This window comes from Anomalospiza imberbis, chromosome 6 (genome assembly GCF_031753505.1).
Source record: "Anomalospiza imberbis isolate Cuckoo-Finch-1a 21T00152 chromosome 6, ASM3175350v1, whole genome shotgun sequence".
NCBI classification, from domain to species: domain Eukaryota; kingdom Metazoa; phylum Chordata; class Aves; order Passeriformes; family Viduidae; genus Anomalospiza; species Anomalospiza imberbis.
In genome coordinates, this window is record NC_089686.1 from 50,498,842 (window position 1) to 50,520,044 (window position 21,203).

A 21,203-nucleotide genomic window follows, 5' to 3' on the forward strand; every position below is an offset into this window, starting at 1 on the left:
TATGTTCTACTGTTATCCAGAGTGTGAGGATAAATCAATTTAGTTTCATTAAAGGCTTTTCCTCACTTCATAACTTTTTCAAAGCACCTGCTCAACAGCTTTTCAAGCTTCAATTCTCAAGCAAGATGTATTTTTCTATAGCTGCCACTAATACAAAAAATTTAGGCAGCAATCTCAGCACTAACTTGGCGCACTGATTGCAAGCAAAAAGATGTGTAATTTAATCCATTTCTCACTTGACACCTATTTCTGGAAGGGCTCAAACAATGTCCTGAAACCCAAATACTAAACTTAAAACATCTAACAGGCTTAACACTGTGTATTTTGAGCCAATCTCTAACTTGGAGGGAAATGTAGTTTCTCTCTAATGTCCCTCTCCCCAAAATTTTATTTCATTAAACTCATTCTTAGACTGGACATTGTCCAACTAAAAGAAAAGGAGCTGAACCTTCCTTCTGAATTCAGAAGGCAAAATCCAATCATGCAATTCCTACCTGGGGAAAGATTCATCATTCCTCTTCAATATACTGCAGAAATTAATAATTTGAATAGACACACTCTTCAAAAGGCACTGATAGGTACCTCTGTTTCTCAAACCAGACAAGATAATGTCTCTAATTTCCTGCCTCTCACTACTGCTGTGTACTGAAGGCAAAGACCACCTATTTTCAGTGGAGAGCAGAAAAGAAATACTAATGAACTTATTTAAGGCTGATCAAAAAACACACATTGAGAACTATAAAGAAAGCATGAGCAAAACAAGAGCAGTTCACCACAATTTCACACTTTATGTCACATTGAATTCTCTATGTAGGATGCAGGGGTGGAGGGTAATCAATGCTACATGCTGCAAACTTACTTCAACTGGATCAGTAAAAACATCATTAAATATCTTCTGCTTGTGTTTTATCAGATGTGTACTAACAACCAAAGTTGTGTGCTTATGTTTTTTCCCTTCTCACCCTTTTTTACACTACTGCAACTCCACAGAACTGAACTTGGAAGTTTTGAGGGCTTGAGATATTCAAGACTGCACTATTCAGGTGAGTCTCATAGTGAGGTTTTGAAGAGCAATATGGATAAAAGTGTCATTGGTTCCATGAGACAGGAGAGAGATGAGACTATCCTCTTCCTCTACTCATGAAATATCACCTTGGTATCACAGCACCCTTGATCTGTTAAATATATGGTTGGATTTTGCACCAAGCATAAACTTACTGGAATTAGATTTCCCTGTACTTCACAGCTGCCTGGAATGATAGCTGGTGATAGCAGGAGTGAAACCATGCAAATGAAGGACACATGCAAATGAAGCCATTATGTTATTTGTGTCCATACACACATAGCTGAAATCAAATACCATGAAACTTCACAGAAAAAAGTAACTACCAGATGCATGAGACTACAAATCACATACCAAAATGCTTTTTAATATTTCAGATATATAAGTGGCTGGCTGTTTTATAAGCAATTTTATTGCTTCTCTCTTTCTCTACCCCAATTCCCCCCCTCTTTTTTTTTTTATCAGATCAATTTTTTTATGTATCACACTTAATTTGCAGTCCCAATTAAGGGAGCACATATATGCATACACATATACCTCTGGGTTAATACATGACCATGTATCTCCTCATTCAGATAATTAAGTTGTGTTTCTAACATATTTTAACTTCATATTTCAATTGCTAGACATTTGCTGTTCCAACATTTTTCTCATGCAATAAATTCAGCTAGAACAATTTGCCTATCAATACACATATACATATTTATCCAGGAAAATATTAGGGCATTTATAATGAACTTGGCCTCAAGTCCCCACTCTGAGGGATATTCTTACAGATAGAAGCTCTCAGTGGAAGATCTTCCTCTGCTGGTTTCAAATTACTTACTGGAATGAGTAAGAAACATCTTTATGCATAGGTAAAGCAAATATGTTTACAATCACAACTACTCGAACAGAAGAACCATTTCTCAGCCAACTGTACTCAGAAGTCCATTTAATTTGTTCTGCAGCTTCAGCTTTGGGAAAAACAAATGAAATGCCTTAATAACCAATGCTAGAAAGGTTATTTCTTTTTTACTTAATTTGCAGACCTAATTGAGAAATAATCTCCCTGCACAGGCATACAAAATTCATTCAACTTTCTGACTTTGTATTTTCTGAAAACTGAAGAAGAGTTTCCCAAAGAAATGCTCTGGGTCATGCTGAATTGTCTCTGTGTCACTCTACCATTGGTCAGGATATCCTTTCATAACTTTTTTGCAGGTGGGTCAGTGAGCTACTTGGTTACCCCTTGCACAGGTGCCTAACACTGACAGCATTCTGAGCTTTCAGCTTCTGAACAACCAGAGAAAAAAGCTTTGAGAATAGTGTTAAGGCAAATATCAGCAGCATTTTGCTGCCTATTAGCAAAAAGTCATACTATTTCTGACATAAAAGAATGCCTGAAATCCTAACATATCTTCTCTTATACAACTGTAGTAAATAAGCTCATCTGTACCACATTTATCTGATTGAAGTAGAAAACTCTGTCCTAACGAGCTGCAGGGATGTACACAGAGCTGCTAATGGGCTCCTTTCACCACTGATGTTCTTTGACATATAAAACTAAACTCGCTTCTAGTTATAGATTACTTAAGGACATAAATTGAGAAGTAGCACTGTTTTACTCTGGGGGCAAGAGTGATTGGAGGCTCTTTATAGGTTCAAATAAAACTAAGGTTAATATACCTGCAGGAAGCAGGTACAGTCCCTGTATCACATTTGTGAAATATTATGCATGTTCCAGCATATCCGTTTCCTCTTTCCTGATTCATTTAATGCTGAGGTGTTCATATTTGCCAAAGGCATTTCTTCAGAGTATGAAACAGGTAGAGGCATATGAAAAGTGCAAAAGGCAGCTTTGCCTGGCCTTTGTACAGGGCCTCCATGTAAGCATCATTTTACAACACGAGCATAGGTCCAACTGCAAGCACACATTGAGGGAGATCCAAACGAAATGCTGAAGAGAGGGGGGAAAAAAGAGATGCAACACTCAAAGCTGTGTGACCTAATTGTGGACTTGCAATACGTAAAGGGAACCCACAAGAAAGATGGAGAGAAATTATTTACAAGAGCATGACAGGATAAGGGGAACAGCTTCAAACTCAAAGAGAGTTTTAGATTAGATATTAGGAAAAACAATTCTTTACTGTGAGGGTGGTGAGGCACTGGCACAGGTTACCCAGAGAAGCTCTGGATGCCCCATCCCTGGCAGTCTTCAAAGCCAGGCCAGATGGAGCTTTGAGCAACCTGGCCTAGAGGAACATGCTCCTGTTCAGGGAATTGAAACTAGATAATCTTTAATGTCCCTTCCAATTCAAGCCATTCTATGATTCCAAAAGGGGCACAACCTCCCCCATAGCTTTGGTTTTCTTTGCAACCTGTCTTTGTAAGCAATTCTAAGAAAATCTCATCTCAAGTGTCATTGTCAAAAGCATGGTGTACACAAAGTGGAAAGAGCAATAATGCTAAAACATTTCACGAGACACACTGGGGAGAGAAAGAAAATTATATGTAAAAAATAAGTTCTATTCCTCAAAGAGGATGGATCACTGAACAAATGCATACAAAAGAGGTAAACAGAACACAGAGAAAGTTCATAAGTTTTTGAAATGCATGGAGCCCATTTTACTTCTTCCAAATGTAGTTTTAGGCTTCTTCCTGGAACCACAAAACCCTGCACAGATTTGCTAGAAGAGTAAGTTGAAATCATATTTTCTGTGCTTTTGCACTATAACCAGTATATTAAATGTATGTCATATATATCCCTATTCTGTGTCAAATTAAAAAGGATAGACAAATGCTGACCTAAATTTTAATTGAAAGAATATCAGAACTGTGCAAAATCTTTCCCGGTTTCTTCCACAAACTCGTACACAACCTCTTGTCCAGAAGTTAAACAGAGAACGTTCAGTACAATTCCAGCCCTTTGGAGCAGGACAAAATATCTTATTTCCCCTGGCAGTAGCAGCCGATTACTTTCCAGGTTGCTCCTGACACTTCAGACAAGAGCAATAGGGGGGTTAGACTAAGCCAGGAGTGTTCACAACTGATGGCTTCCTGATTCACTCTCACAACATAAGCACAGCCCTCACGCCTCCACATGGGGACTGTGCCACAGGAAGACAGGCTTGAGAAAAGTTTGTTTGCTTCTAAATGAGATGGAAGAAATTAGCTTTGTGTCTGAACCACTATTGAGAGAAGTGTCTGTCAAAACAACATAAAAATAAAATTATGCAGATATATGGCTCTTCCATAATTCTCCCTCCTGGCTTCCCGCTGGGTGCACTGGACTATAAGAAAGTGTTAAACAATAGTAGCTGTAAAGGATTGTTACTTGAAATCTGGGAGCCTGAGGACCTCAGTGACAGTCTCAAGATTGAGAAACCAACTCTAACACCTGTGAATAAAGGACTCTTCACTGCTGGAGACTGGACACTTGCAATATTCAGAAGGCCACTTCCTTTAAGCCTCAAAGACAGGCCAGCATAACAGATTTTATGCTTGAAATATTAACTGAAAATACTAAAGTGAATTCATTTTGAAACTTGGAATTTAAACATAAAAAGTTTCAAAAATAAAGTAAAAAGTGGCATTTTTCATCAATGGCACAAAGCATAGGAATCTCTGGCCCAGAATTCAAGTCAGCCTGCAAACAAATGAAGGCTCCCTTACTCTGGGATCCTGGCAAACAAGGTTAACAACCCGAATACACATCATTAGTGGATTTCACTGCTTTCCAATTAGAGTATTTGCCTGCCCTTTGCTTTCATCCCTTCCCACTACCACAGTTATGCCAAGTATTAAGTTGTGGAACACATAATACATCAAAATGCTGATTTGTGCACCGCTGATACTGAACAAGATATTTTTTGCTCTATAGCACTTCCCAAAAGTTTGCTTTCATCCATCGTGTCACCCATTAGTTCTTCCTTTTTTTCCTTTGATAATTTTCTCAGCTTTTCCCTGGTTTGCTCTTGTTTAATCTTTATCCTGACATCAGTGCTGCTGACATTTAAGACATTGGAAAAATATTTCCATAACTTTTATTGAAGAGAATATTATATTCTTGATGTAGATGTTTTCTATATTTCCACGATAGCCTGGGACCAAATTCAACAATAAAGTATCAACAATTAGCAAAATGCAAAATTCAAATACCTTAAGCGTAGTTTACATGTGCAGGATAATTAAAAGTTGTTTCTTTAGAAACAAGTAAAATATTACATATAGTCCTTTATGTATATTGCCCTAAATAAAATAATATGTTTGTTTATTTGCATATATATTTTTTTCATTTTACCACGTTCTCTGAAATACTCCAAGAAGCAAAACAAAACAACTGGAATTGTTAACAGTCGCAGTTCATCTTAATATTAAAACTCTTATTTGCACTCCAAATCCCTCAGGGTTAACATGAGCTCATAAACCCAACCACTAACAGACATGAGCCAATTTAATGAGACCAGAAATGGGGACACACCAACCAGCGCATTTTTAAGATCATTATATTATTTGTCAAAAAGGGAAAATAACAAAGAAAAATATTTACAAAGTTGAAACATTGTCCTAATAGCTTTTATTAAATCTGCTCATTACAGGCTACTGAACAACTGATTACAAGATCCTCCCAACCATCCTCAGGTAACAATGAACCACATTAAGAGAGACCAAGCAATTAAATAAGGAAGAAATTCCCAGGAAATATGAAGTGAAGAGAAAAATACTGTATTTAACACAGTACGGTACTAGTATTTGTCCTAAACAGCTGAAAAGACAAATCATAGTTAAATTACTGAAATATCTTTAATGAAGGAATCAATTTTTTAAAAATTAATTGTGGAAAAACACCTCAGAAATATCAAGGTATAGGTACTTATTCATCAATCTCCGTTATGGCCGTGGTTGTAAAGAGAGTTTAATGAACTCACCACTGTGAAAATGATGACAAAATGTAACATATGGAAGGAACAAGCTGGGTTTTGTGAACAGAAACATATTCTTTGCATTTACTGGATGCAGTTTCTAGGTAATATTCAATATCTCCCACTTGCCACATTTCAGGAGGATGCTGCACCCACAGCAGGCATAACAAGGCACACGAGCTTATAACATAGTGCTCTGTAAGAACCACTGAAATAGAAATATATGGAGACAGGCTAGTAAGGACTTCCTTGGTGTTTCTCCAGCTGAGGTGGAGCACAAAAACAAGGGAAAGTAAAGTGGTTTTCCTGAGGCAAGAAGATTAATCAGCATTTCAACCAGGAGAGAATCAGGAGGAATGATATCTAGTGCTAAATCAAAGTTCCAACAAACCATACTGCCCTTTTGAAGACATACACAGCACCATCTTTTCTCAGAATAAGTCAAGAACAAATTCAGTGAACACCAGTCCTTGAGTCTGAGGATCCCTTCATTAGTCTGATCGTTGTTTTCAAGTTTCCTGAAGAGTTGTATTTCTGTTAAGGAGGACAACTTGGTTTTTTCCCCTGTCTTAGCACAGTAAATGGAAAGGTCCCTAGAATGCTTCAAAGTAGCTTGAATGTTGTACAGGAAAGATATATTGGATATACTAAGCAAAAATACAGGATTTCATTCTTTAGTTCCTTCCAGGGCTAACTAGAATAATTCCAGCTACATTACCAATGTAATAATAATAACAATATGGTCTAACTGCTAAAAGGAGAGAAAATTATGGAACTTTTGGTTCCATGGTATGCCATTTGATTTCAGCATAGTCTACCTATTATGATAATTTACACTTTTTAACTCCCTTAGCATTAACAATTTTCTCTTTTAGTTCACAGGTGGTATCCTATATACTTCCTTTCCAAAAAAAAAAAAATCAAAACAAACTATACCATTTTTCCAATATTATGCCAGTAATAATACTAAATTCAGATTACCTGGCATATATATAGTTGCATAGAAAGTCAAAGCATCTCAGTAAAACAAGTAACTAATAATTTAATATTGCAAAAGGAAAAGAAAAGACAGTTTTTACTATAATTTTCAAAGTTCACAAAGACCTTGAAAGTAAAGAAGTCAAAGATTAAACATTGCAGGCTCTGTGTTCTTCTTGTAAAATGCACTGTTTACAGATAATACTACTTAACCTTGCCATCCTGAAGACCCTAACTTGCAAGTTCTTCCCTGCATGACCAAATTATCAGAGCAGGACAGGACCAGACCACCATGGTAACTTGATAAGGTTTTTTTGCTGGGAGAGGTTCCTTTTGCATGTCCCTCCCCCACAGTAAATACACTGGGTTCAGAAAGTGCACACTTGGTGCTCAAGATTATTTAACACCAGGAAGCTCACAAAGACAATCCAGAAGTCAACACTGTGGTTTCTGGAAGCTACCCATGGCTGAAATATTATGATGTAAAAGCATAACATGACTACATAGCAACTCAACCTAAAGAGGGGTTATAATAGGATTTTTGGAGCTTTTTTTTTTTCAAAGGATGTAGGGCAAATAAGCAAGATACCAATTTACTTTCACTTAACATTGCACCAAAATTAAACAGATTCAGGTTTTGACTTTTGCCCCCCCACTCTTTTTTTTCCTCTTTCCTTTTTTTTTTAAGAGAGAGAGCATTTATGGGACACCATCTGTGAACTAAAAATGAATACCATTAATGCTAAGTGAAATATAAAGTATAATAGAATAAGGCAAAATAAAATTCTGAGTAAAAGTACTAACATGACAATGTGAATAAAATTACAATTTTAAAAATTCCATGAGATTCTCATAGTACATTTAAAATATCCTAAACTTTTAAGAACCCCTCTACCTGGTTAGAAGGCTTCATAAAGCAGAAAAGTATCAAATTGTAATAAAAATATTTGGTAGACTAAAGGAAATCAGGGCATTTGTGTCAATGCATCATTCATATTGTTAGATTAACAAACCAGAAAAAAGGCTCCCATGTTCAAGGTAAAGTCTTTAATTTGACACAGAAATAACCAGCAAGTCTCTCTTCTGAAAACAGAGAACTCCAAGAGGAGTGGTGGCAGATGCTTAATCTGCTCAGCATCTGTTCTGAAAGGCGCTACAGAAAAATAACTATGATAAAGATTAAAATTCATGTAAACAAAGACCACAAACAACATCTGAATAGTTTGAAAATGTTTTGTTTCACTAGCATCAGTGAAAGCAGAGAAACGCAAACCATGGAGTCAAAGCCATAAACCATAGAAGAGCAAGATAGAGAGTGTAAAGTTGACAGGATTACTATCTTGATGTCACAATAAAAACTTCATGCAACACTTGTGAAGATGCAATCAGAACTTATCATCCATGTCTGGCAAATAAGGTAACCTAACACTCAGGCACAGCTCTGTCACTGTGATTTCAAAGACATTTATTTATGGGTTCATTAAAATTAATTTCTGAAAAGAACACCAAAGCCTAAACACAAGATATTCACTGTGCAGACAGCAACTGCTTTTTCTCTAAGATACAAGAAGAGAAGAGCCCCCTCAATAAAATCCCACATTTCAAAAGTATGCATTCTCAAAATAATAGGCAGAGTTTCTTCCATAATAAAGGCTACACCAGCACTGCCTTGAGCTCTTTACAGTGCTCATGTGCCACATGCTATGAAACGTTACTGACCCTTACAAGGGATTCAGAATAAACTCTTAGTCTTTAAGGATGAAAGATGGTCCTTGATCTTTTAAAAGTATTTTCCAACTTACAGCAAGCCACAAATATGAAATATCAAGTTAATGAAGGAAAGGTCTAGTGAGGCCAGTCGGACAGATTATTTAAATTCATCAATTTGTTCACATTTTAAAGTCACCATAACTTAACATTATAATAGTGGACAAACTCAAATCTCTTTTAGGTTAAAAGCTAAAATTCTCTTGTGACTTCTGCAGTTCAACATACAATATTTTACAGCATAGCTCTGGGAAGTAGTATAACATATTTCTACAGAACATTATATAACTAAATATAAAGATTTAATGATAAAACTATCGGAAGGAAAAGGTTAGGAAATATCTGGAATTCTGGCAGACTTACAGACCCCAAAAATGCCCAAAGTACAAGTGAAATGCAATTATTTTTGCTGCTTGCTAGCTAAACTGCTGACCTACACTTTAACATCCTGAATAGAGGAACAGAGATATTTTACCCACTGATTCAAAGGAAAAGAAAAAAATCTGTTGCGATCATAGTCCTCATGAATGCCTCCAAATGATGGCAAATCAATAGCTGCTGCTTTACTAACATCACCCTTTGGACTTAGTCAGCTAGCATGCCTGAAAATCCTTCCCAGAAGAACCATACAGATTCACAAATCTGTTTTACAACCACCATCAAAACTCCATGCAAACAACTCTGCTTTCAGTTTGGTTACAGGTACAATATAAATCACTAAAGTCAAAAATGCTTCATAGTAAGATGACCTCCATTTCTGAAGCTATAAAATTATTTGCTGAATTCTTGTAGGGTAAACTGAGTAAAAGGAAAGGAATACAAAGTCATTAAATGAAGTATCATTAGTGCCTTGAGGTACGCAATAATTGATTTTATTTCTTGTCACTAGAATGTAATTTTATTGCATTATTGGCAAAGCACCCTCCTTTCTCCTGTCATAATCTGTTCTTACAGCCTGTTGCAAAAGGAAGTTTTTCAAAACACATTTTCAATTCCCCAGCAAGCCTTCAATTCTCAAATGTTTTTTAAAAACTCAAAGCAGCGATTCATAGAGCCAAGTAAGAACACTGAACTTGGAACTCTGAAAATTTTCTGCTCTAGCTCCTATATTACAAATAACTTGCTTTTTTTTCTTCTAGAGTTTCCTCCAGTCTTTATTTGACAAATTTCAAGGAGCCACAACAACAAAGTTCTTGATGGAATCCAAATAAAACTGATAATAGGGAATGTAGGACTCTAATTAACACAGCAAGACCTATGCACAGCAAGTAGCTTGTACAATACAAAAAGCAGAAATACAGATGTTGTTTCTGCTTTTCATGGAGTTCTTGTTAGACAGGAAGTTCAGTTTGCAGACACAGGTGGGAAAAGCCAGAAATACAGAACAAACCCTTCGTTATCAGCAGCAAACACTGTAGGGAACTGAAACAGAAAGAACTGAGCATTTACAGAAGACGTCCCTGATCAGACAAAGTATTTAAAGTACTTTTACTTAGACACAATTTCATTATTAATTATAACTGGAGCACAGTCTTATAACTGAAGACTAAAAGAAGTGCTATTAAAAAAAAAAAAAAAAAAAAAGACATCTTGTGATAACAAGCACTTGGAGATGTGGCTACAAAATACAGAAGCCACGCAGATTGGAAATAGAAAGGTAAGAAGAGCTGAGGTGGTTTAAAGAAAAAATAGACCAGAATGAGAAAAAAGAGAACACCTTTATTTGTGTTTATCCACAGAATTCACATCCCTAAAAATCCTTCACCTGGGGATTCATATCTAAGAAAATAGGTAGATAATGAAACTGCAAACATTTCAATGAGCTGCCATGAAACCAAACAACTCACTGCTCAGAATTCAGGGCCAGAAGAACAATAGCATCAAAACCTACAGATTCCAATCACTTACAGAATACAAAGGTCAAGACATCATTGGCAAGTTCAAGGAAAAAAAAAAAAAAACAGATGCCATTTTAGTCAGAATTCACTTTCTGTGACAGGATAACCAAATGTCACTGCCTTTGATTCAGAGCACTACATCATATATTGAGTACTGAGACATTTTAGACACTCTGCAGAGAGACCAATGGATGGATCCATTCTTTTCCTAACAGCCCCATAGTAAGAACACAATATTAAACACATTGAAGGGTTCTGCCCATGTCTTACCCCTCAAAATACCTCTTTTCAGCTGTATAGAGGTCACATGAACTCTAAAAGTAGAAGCAAAATGTGATGTGAATGATCCCTGAAATTATTCATCTCCTGATCAGGTAGAAATCGTCTTACATTATAAAGGTTTGGGGTTTTTTTACCCTTTTTCTTTCTTTTTTTTTAACAATATTCACTTCTGGGACTATAGACCTATCTGTTTTTCATCTCATATGTCCATATGTTCCATAAAGTTCTACAAATTTGTCATCCTGATTAGGCAGAGAAACAAGAAGAATCGATGCAGTTCCTGCAGTATAAAATCCTGAATTTTTTTTGCTTCTGTTTCAAGTCACAGCTTTCAAAAAACGTTATCCAAATGCCAATTAATACCAAATAGAGAGAATTATTTTTTCCTTCTATTTCAGTAAAGGTTTCTGCATAATTTCAAGTAGTATTTCTATCCCCACTGGGCACACAGCAATGTACTGAACAGAGTTGTGAAAAATAAAACCATTATGTCCAGCCCTTCATGGAAGCTCCTGGAGTTCTGGATGTAGCTTTAGTTTGCTATCTGAAAACCAGCAAGCTATTTTAATCAGTTCATGGAATCATGGAATGGTTTGGGTTGGAAGGTTCTTAAAAGATGATCTGGCTCCATCCCACCTGCCATGGGCAGGGACATCTTCCACCAGACCAGGTTGCTCAAAGCCCCATCCTGCTTCTTTTGATGTAGTCCAAGATAAACTGGTTTTATAAGCTGCTAGTGCATTCTTCTGACTCATATTCAGGATTAGGTTTTTCTTCAGTTTGTTTTGTTAATTTTATTCTGGTTTTATTTGGTTGCTGTTTTGGGGTTGGAATGTTTTTATGAGGAAGAGGGGAAACTGGTGATGACAATTGTGGTTGGTTTTTTTAACCTAATTTTGATAAAAGATGATCATTTATTATTTTTTTACAAATTCTAATTATACCATATTTCTCCAGTTGCAGCCCTGAACTGAACACATAATCCCAAAAGCCAAAACAGCATTTTATTTCACTTTTGGTGATGAGTGCTCTCTCTTTAGTTGAATGACTTCAGATTCATCACTGTCCTATGTTTAGTTTACCATGCAATATGGAAAGTATAAAAAACCCCATGTCAACAATGAAAAAGCCTGTGTAAATTACAATTTTAACTCACAGAAAACAAGCAGGCCAATGAACATTCATTACACAGGACGAAGGGCAGGAACATAAGTGAAAGGTAGGTTTTATTCTAGATGGAAAAGCCAATGTTAAAGCTCATTATCTCTTACAAAGAGACTAATGTCTTCTATCTTGTAAAGATAAGGAAACGGTACTGACATTTTCCAAAAGCTACACTAAAAACAGCTATTTCAGAATGGGGTTATGTGCATCTCTAAGGAATATACACACACCTCACATGCTATACTGAACTGGCCCTCACTGATGAAAACAGGTAATTTTTATGGTCCTGTAAGGTGCTTTACATGGGAATACAGCTTTTGGAGAGTAAGTAAATTACTCCTTTATAAAAGTGATCTATTTCCAATTGTTTCCTCTCCTAAGAGACAAAATCATCATCACTTAAGTTCCTAACTCATTGAAATAGAAAAAAAAAAGTTTCTGCAACAATAATTTGTTTTTCCTCAGGATACTTCATAGCTTTAAATACTGTATCCATAGCAGTCTAGATATCAATTAGAGACAGCATCTCTGACAGTGTGTTAGAAAACCATTAACACCATGACTCAGTACTCTAGAGACACCAGCACAAGTTGTGATTTCCCATAAAATCTAAGGAAAGTGTGTAAACAACAATTCATGAAGCACTGAGACTTGGTTTAAGGCCCCAGTTTTAAATTCCTTGTACAGCCAAAATAACTGTTGACTCCAGTGACCACTGTGGAAACACTTGGAATCTGTTGGCATATTTATGGTACACTTTTCTTATGGAGACAGATATTCTTGCTGAGGGACCTGCCTGTTTTTACTCATGAAAGATTATGACATCAACATGAAGCAAGGCATGGTTGTGGTCCTACACAGGATTTACCTCAGCTGGATTTGAGCTACCTTTCCCCTGTGATAAGACCCAAGAAGTTAATTCAAGCCACTCTCACAAAGAGTAGGAACATGAACTTGAATCCTGAGACAGTCATAAATCCTAGCCTTGGATACAGGAACAATAAAGAATTAAGAATATTTGAATCTTGTTATTTTGAAAATTCCCTTAATCCTTTTAAATGCCCTATAGGAGCCATATCACTCATTTCTATAACCCAGAGAAATTACTTAATCTCATAAAAATTCAATTTCTTTGGAAAATCTAATATGTTGGGTGGGTTTTTTTTTTTTTTTTTTTTAAATGATCAAAAAGAGTTTGTACAGTTCCTGAACTTGATCTAGTCCATTCTGTGTTCTTTCTGCTGAATTCTTACTATAAAAACACCTTTTCTTATTTTCAGTTCCAATGTTCTCTGAGCCCTCACCTTTCTTACCACTGACAACTTCAGTCTGCCTGTTTCTTACAGAGACTTTATCTGAAATAACCCTTATCTGTAGTGGGAAAAAAAAAAAGACTATTTCTCAAAATAAAAACAAACAAAGAAAAATAAATTAGCTTTATATTTTTATATTTTATTGTGGGTGAGGGAGAGTACTTACTTATTTATTTTTAAATTTCTCTATAGAGAATTTCCCTGCTGAGTCTAGCTCTTTGTCAAAACATAATACTTGCTATCTGGGACTTCTACAAATCCCTTCTTGTGCTAAGATACAGTTCAGAGTGGTTGTGTTCACATAACATGGCAGAGCTTTGCTCTTCTCAACACTGCACACCGGACTCACAGGCACTTTTCTTTTCTAGAAGCCACCAGCCTATAAAATTCAGTGCTTTTCAGTTCTGTGCTTCTGCTACCTCTAAAGTGCATTTCTCCTACTCCACATTTCCTGCTGGTAGCATGGAGAGACTCAAGCTAATTTCCCCATTTATATATTATAAACAAAACTTGCGACCACCAGCCTGGATCAGCCTTTGGCCACCCCCAGGACCTGGTCCCTCAGCTCTGTTTGCAGCTAGTTTTCTACAGCTGGAAGACTTAACTACCCTATTGCTCTTGGAATACTTCTATACATTGCTTCTTACAGAAAAGAATATGTTTAGATGGTGTTACAGCGACTCTGAGTTTAATGGTAATATCAAAGTATCTGCTGGAAGACTGAGGAAAGGAAAGTTAGAGAAATATCAAACTACCCATGAAGAAAAGCATCGTATTTTGAGATTGTATGTCAATAACAATTATAAGTTAATTACAATAAGGAATTGCAGTCTGACCTGAAGAAAGAAGATTAGAGAAAAGATTGAAACTTAATTCCTTTTTATTTCTGATTTTATTCCTGGGTTCAGCAGACCTCATGCTCCTTCTTTCCCTAAACAAAAACAAAACAAACCCTGTTGCGACACATGACTGAAGGTTATTGTAAATTTCTTTTCTTTTCATGGAAGCTCTATTAGGCTAGAAGCAAAACTATATTACACAGAGACAGCTACTAGATGGCAACCAAAAGATAGCTTTTTTAAAATCTTTTGGTTAGCAGAGTCGCCAATGTCTCCATTCCCAACAGGGTACCACAGACCAGAGACATTATACCATAGCCTTCATATCATTACCATACCTACACCAGAACAAAGTCAACCATGCTAAACAAATTCTTATTTATAGCTTTCAGCAGTCTTCACAGAGTGCAGATGGTTCCAGTCATTTCCATCATGACTAAGAAGCAGTCCAGTAAGCACAGTCACAGTGCTACTGCAAACATGGTCATCCATTTAAAATGACGGCTGCAGAAACACTGCCATGATTTACCACACTGCAGATATACAAATTTACAAATGCCTCCAGAAATATATCTCAAATTTCAACATTCATTCTACAAATTCCATAGGAATACTACCTGGGTTTAAAAATGAGCCTTGAAGTACCTTCAGAGCCTCAAAGGAAAGTGCAGCTGCTGCCTCAGAACCATTTAATCACTCAAATCTGGATGATAGAGTGCACCACTTACCGGTGAACTGGTAAGGAAAGAGAATCTAAGTGGTCTTCGCCCTTAAAAGCCATATTTATCCTGTTCTTATGTGCACTTCTCCATAGGCTGGAATCTAGAAAGAAAACAGTCATTTAGTAAACCTAGGAAAACTCAGGCATCTTCAGCCCAGGCTGGCATGGCCTTTTCCTGCTCTTCTGTGGAGAGAGCTCATTAGAACAAATAAAAAGTCTCCTTTTCCACAACTCTAGCAGTTAACCAAGGCCATTAAGTATATTTCACAGCATAAACAATGTAGGGTTTGCATATTCCTGAAGATCCTGGACTACTGCACAGGTCAGAGCCATCTGGGTTGAACATTTCTAAGTTAGTATTGAGGTATTATTTAGCCTCATTTATTTTATATTAACTTGAATGCTAGAGAAAATGTAATGAGTATTATAGTAATTCTTCATGTGATTGTGAGAAAGATTGCAAGTGAGGCCCCTTCCAGCCCTAATTATTCTGCAATAGGATTTCAGGATTGTTAAGTACTACACTTACAGAAAGGTCCTTGATGACTAAGTTGCTGAAGTATTTGACCCTCCCATGTGAGACAATTTCATTTTTTAGTACATTTTAAATGCTGCACACGTCTTTCTCCTCCATGATTTCCCTTTATACCTACTGGCCAAGTGATGGATCCAAGCTTTATTGCTCTAGAAAAAAAAACAAGAAAGGAGAAGAAGGATTCCTCGTTTTCACAAAAGGAAGAGTTCTGTCTCTCTCTTCCTTTAATTAGCCCCTTACATTAGAGCACTACCTACTATAGGTCAAAGCATATTCACAGCAAAAATCATAGAGGATTTATTCTACAAAAAAGGTGAAGTCATTTTCACTCACACACGGCTAGAAGAAAACTAAGGCAAAATGTTTGAAGGAAAAGATTAATCCATGACTCAGGAAGAAGAAGGAGGAAATGGATTCATTTGGACAAGGAGACAGGAACAGTGGGAAAATTATGATTTCTGAGATGTGAAAAAACCCTAGGATCAATGGATCTCACTCCTAGTGAAAATACTTTACACAGGAAATTACTGTTGTTTGTGTCGCCAACTGAGGCAGAGTGTTTTTGATGTAGCTGCTTGTGAAATTTGCTATTTCGTTATTGGCTGCATTGTGGGAGCTGAGTCAGCCAGCATTCAAGATCTTTGCCATCCCAAATTGCTCATAATTGACACAGAGTGGTCCTCACTCTCTTTCTTAGCAAACTGATCTCATTACTAATGCATGTCCTTGTTTTTTCCCCAAGATCTCACAAACACATCCTGAGCACATAAAATATTACATCCAACGTAATGGGTTCACATGCTCTGCCCACTGTTAGCACCAGATTGCTCTGGTGATGGTGTCATCCTGTGTTCCTCCCTATACCCTAGGTTTTTCTGGAAATAACAAACTTAATTTAATCCTTCTTTAGATACATAGACCAAGAAGATTGAAATATAAGAGAAGAATCTATTAAAAAAAGCCAAAGCCAACACCAAAAAAAAAAACCACATTAAAAATAGTTTAATTGGTACTGAAGTCTCTGGTTTAAAAAGAGTACAGATATTTCATAGGTTTTGACTGGAGGTTCATATGCCCAAGTATGAAAATATTAGTATGTATTTTTCTGTTCCTGTGACAAACTAAGATTTGAAAAACAAGCTTATTTTGGGGGGCAGGAGGAGGGGGAATTTAAAGTGTTTAGTGCATGATACACAGATTTCACTAACAAATTGAATAAATGAGCTATCTTCATTTCCACTAGTAGAATATTTTCTCTTTTTTAAAGACATTTAAGATTACCAGATACAGACAATTTTACAATTACATTTACTAGAAACAGCCAAATACCACAATAATCACTGTTTTCATTTGGAGGAGATACTCTTAAAATTGAACATATCCACATAAAACCTTAATCTCACCCCCTAAATCTTGTCATTTAAAGGACAAAAAACCCCCAACATTTTAGCCTGCAGAATTACAGATTTCATGGACACTAAGCCTCTCTTTCTGCTCAGCATTAGACCTGGATTTACTTTCTCATGCTACCAACACTAAATCAAATCTAAAGCTTCAGCTTCCTCTGGCAAGCTACATCTACTTCACCATTAGTTCAGCCTACTACCAATTTCTGCACATACAAATCAAAGCACCTACTTGTACGCCAATTCTTGCAATCAGTGACATAATGTACACAGACATAAATTAGATTATTGCATGTCCTTGTTCCCCATAAATTAGAAACCTGACAAAAATGCAAGTTTTTATATGCTGTCTTCCCACAAAGCACACTTTTATATTATGTCTGAGAGCCTTTAAAAACATTATCAACTCCTACTTAGAGGTTGCTTATGCTCCAGGAACAATAACAAAATGCCACAACAATGTCTTAACCAAACTGTCTGGCTCAAGACTATGATTAGATATTAGCTTAAGTCTTTAATCCAAAATTAATGTTGGCAATAGGAGGAAATTCTCTCCCCTGGCACTTTGCCAGAGGATCCCCTGGCACTGTACCCCCAGGATCACAAGAGAGGTTGGAACACCAGTGATTTGTGGCACAGGCTTCTGGTCCTGCTTGGAATGCCTCCTCCACCTGCTGGCAATTACAGAGCTCCATGGCAGATATTGTTCAGTTTCCAGTGCTCTCATTCTCCTTTCCAGGTAAGACCAAGACAACTGTACTTCCTAGAACAGGCTAGGAGAGAGCTGATGAGTCCTTCTCTTTGACTGAGTCTGCTTTTTATTCAAGTCCACAACACAGTGCTGAGCTCTAGTCAGCACTCCTAAAAGCAAAGTCCTCTGCTCCAGCAGGCTGTGGAGATGTTACACCTGCACTCACTTTAATTAAGTATATATTTAACAAGAGATAACATCAGTAGACTTCTGTAGGAGAGACTAATATTTTTTTTTCCACTGAAGATATTTCTTTCCATGACCAATGATTAGGCCCACAGCTCGTTAGAGATGCTGTCCAGGTAAATTTGTACAAAAAAACCAAATCAAAACAAGCCAAAAAACCCACTGCTTGTAGTTTGCAATATTGGTCATTTTGATAGAAGCCTGAGTGACACACTGAAATTATAAAGTTGTATTCCTGGACTATTATGAAGCCTTTTATTTAACACTTTATACAGGGCTTTACATCTGCACACAGCCTTGTATCACAATGTAAATGCTGACTTACAATTTAACTCCTCTGGTAGGTAGCACGTGCATGTGGAACTACATGTATTCAAGGCAGCAGGCTCTGTGTCCTGCATTTTTCTCTTTGATTTCAACACTGAATTAGGTTTTGAGATGTTATTTCCTCAAGGAATAGATGTAGATAAGCAGAGCACAAACTACATTTCAATCCCATCCAATACAGTCAGGCAAAAGCTTTTTTTCAGAGAACAGGAGTTCAGAAAAGAATAAAGCATCACACCCGAAAGAGCATGAAAGCACTGCTCTCAGAAACCAGCAAAGTGCCAGTAAAGGCCATGACTTTCATGGCCAAAATCCCCAAAACCACATAAGCAGGAAGAGGAATCTTGCTCACAGACAGGCACCAGGCACTGTCAGCAACTGACAGAGAACTAAAAACATCTCAAAAAACTGTAAAACAGCCCACCTGTAAAATAGAGGAGGAGAAGTCTCATCCCAACTTAGACCCGGCTTGGCAGCACAGGGGAAACCTGTGCAGCATCTCATTAGCAGAGTGATGCAGCTGGCAGCTGTTATCCCACTGCTCCAGGACAAACCCCTCCTGCCTTACAAGAACTCCCTACTGGGAGCCTCCTGTTGCTCCAGCCTGTTTAGCAATGGAGAGCAGATTCTACAGAGCCACAATGCTTTTTAGCACCCTGCAAAACATGTTATTTATGCTAGGAAAACAAATTGCAACTCGGAGAAGAAATTTAAACTGGGAGATTCTACATCATTCAATGTGTTACCTTATATTTAACAAACTAGATATTAGGAGGGTTTTAGCATAAGGATTCTTTTAGGAGCAACATCCACCCCCAGAAGTATCATGGTAGCAGCATGTTTTCCTGGTGAACTCAATGTGACTCCTTTTCTTCTACTACTGGTGGCCCTAAAGTTCTCTATCACAAAATTATGTCCTTTATAATTAAGCTCTGAAACTTCAAACAATTCACATTTTTGAGCTCATTCATGTCACACATGTTCACCCTTGCAAAGGCTCAAATCAAAAGACAAATCTGTGAACTTCCACCATGCCCTTTCTAACCCCTAACATCATAATTTCAACACTAAAAAATATCTTAAAATACGGTCAATCAAGACCATAATTTCTCTTTCAGAGAGAGACAGAAATCCACACATCTAGCCTCTGACTATTAATAATCACCTGAATTAGAAGAGCATGTTACCTATAAAGCAATATGGTTAACCTGAGAATAAGAAGTTATTAGCTAGAAGTCATTTCAGACCAAATATCCCTTGATTAATATGAACGGTTCCTGTCTGTACTAAAGTACAATCTTTTCTGCCAAACAGAGCTTGCCCTTATTTTACAATTCTTGGAGTCTGGGAATCATTACTTATTGTTCTCCTATACACAGAACAACTGTTAATGGAATGCCACAAATCAAATTAAGAGCAAAATTCTGACAGCATTTATGTGAGAGGTCAGAAAGTAAATACATACATTCTGTCCTTCAACAACACATCCAGCCCATCAGAAGTTTTTCCACATTAACCATTTAAGGACTCAAGATCCTCTGTCATTCTGCATTATGAGACTTACGTGGGCATGAATTAATTACAGTTGTAAGAGCCAGCTCAAAATTAAGGGTGTCACAAATCTAAGAAACCATAAAACCAGGAGCAAAAATAATGAAGAACCCTTCAAGTGGTGCGTTAAAATGGGTTGTATTAGCATGGGATCATATACACAGATCTATGGGCTACGCTCCTAGAATGCAAAATTAAAACTAGGAAGGAGACGTGGGAAAAGGCACTACCTATGGCATTCATTCATGGCAGTGGCCCTTGCAGAACCAATAATCAGAGAAGAAGCTCTGCTGAATAGTTTATGCCTCACACTTCAAGTACAACCTGAAGCATACATTCATTTTCAGTCACAGAGGGGTTTTATTTTTATGGAATATTTCTTCCCCTCTTTTCTCTCTGCTTTCTGCAGAGAGAGGATCTCATTTTAAATCTGTATTTGAAAATATTCCTTCTAATATATCATAAAAGAGTTTGTTTTGGAAGGGACCATAAAGATCACCTAGTTCCAACCCCTCTCCAGGTTTCTGTAGGGTTACCTTCCACTAAATCAGGTTGCCCACAACCTCATCCAACCTGTCCTTGACTATATACACATATAAAAAACATACATATTTATTGGCATCTGTTTATTTAAATATTTTCTTAATATTTCACTTCATAATTGTAAAATATGTCTTATATATTAATTATAAATTTATATTACAGTAAATATTTTTGAAGTACATATTATCATGTATATGGAGGTCTGGAGTGTGTGTGTGTATATATACACATACATCTGATGCAGTTATTCATGTAAACTCAAGTTTGTGCTATTTTTTCTTCTGGATACTTCCCATTTTAGTCTTGTTTTACGCATCTATACCTTGGAAATAACCAGGGGGATGGAGAGGGAGAAACGAAGATCTACCTCAGTCAAATAAGCCATCCTGAAAACTACAGATAAGGAATATTATTGTGTAGACCCTTGAGGGTGGAAGGAAAAGTCTGAAGCCAGTACCATTTCACTGCATACAGAGAAATTCCTTAATTCATTTCCTGGTTTGGTTGGTTTTTTTTTAAACCTCCTTGAACATTAAAAAGAAAATTGTTTATGATCTCCACAAGGCAAAATCCTGCTTTGAAAGCAAGATGTGTGGGACTGCTCCTTCCATTTCTTTATTTTATATAGTGGAGCATATGAAACACACTAAGTAGAACATATTTATCCAGGTAATTCAGCTTTCTCCAAGATTAAAAATCGAGGAGATCAATCATCACATGTACCACAGTAAGTCCTTTTGCCAAGACATGAGTTTTCTTAAAATGTATCTTTAACAAATTTTCCCATTCAAATACAAAATATCAAGAAAAATGGAGCTTCCATCATCATTGATTACATTATGAAAACATCTAAAATAAGGAGATAAAGAAGGGCATAACAGATTTGATGACTTCTTTTCACCCACTCCCTGTCAAAATTATTTTAGGCAACAGGCCACTGGAACAGCCACATGACATCTTTTGGGTTTTTTTTAA

General features: G+C 36.8%; 1 protein-coding gene across 5 annotated transcripts in view; it reads right to left on the reverse strand.

Moving 5' to 3' along the window:
• The window catches only part of INSC (INSC spindle orientation adaptor protein), a 123,620-nt gene that overhangs the window by 68,567 nt on the left and 33,850 nt on the right, over nucleotides 1-21,203 (reverse strand). For 4 of the 5 annotated variants that reach the window (XM_068194109.1, XM_068194111.1, XM_068194110.1 and 1 more), the window contains exon 2: nucleotides 14,937-15,030. The exons of the other annotated variant lie outside the window; for it this stretch is intronic. In XM_068194109.1, the coding sequence (XP_068050210.1) occupies nucleotides 14,937-14,989 (53 nt within the window). In that variant the 5' untranslated portion in view covers nucleotides 14,990-15,030. The remainder of the gene's footprint in view (nucleotides 1-14,936; nucleotides 15,031-21,203) is intronic. 5 annotated transcript variants of the gene reach the window in all.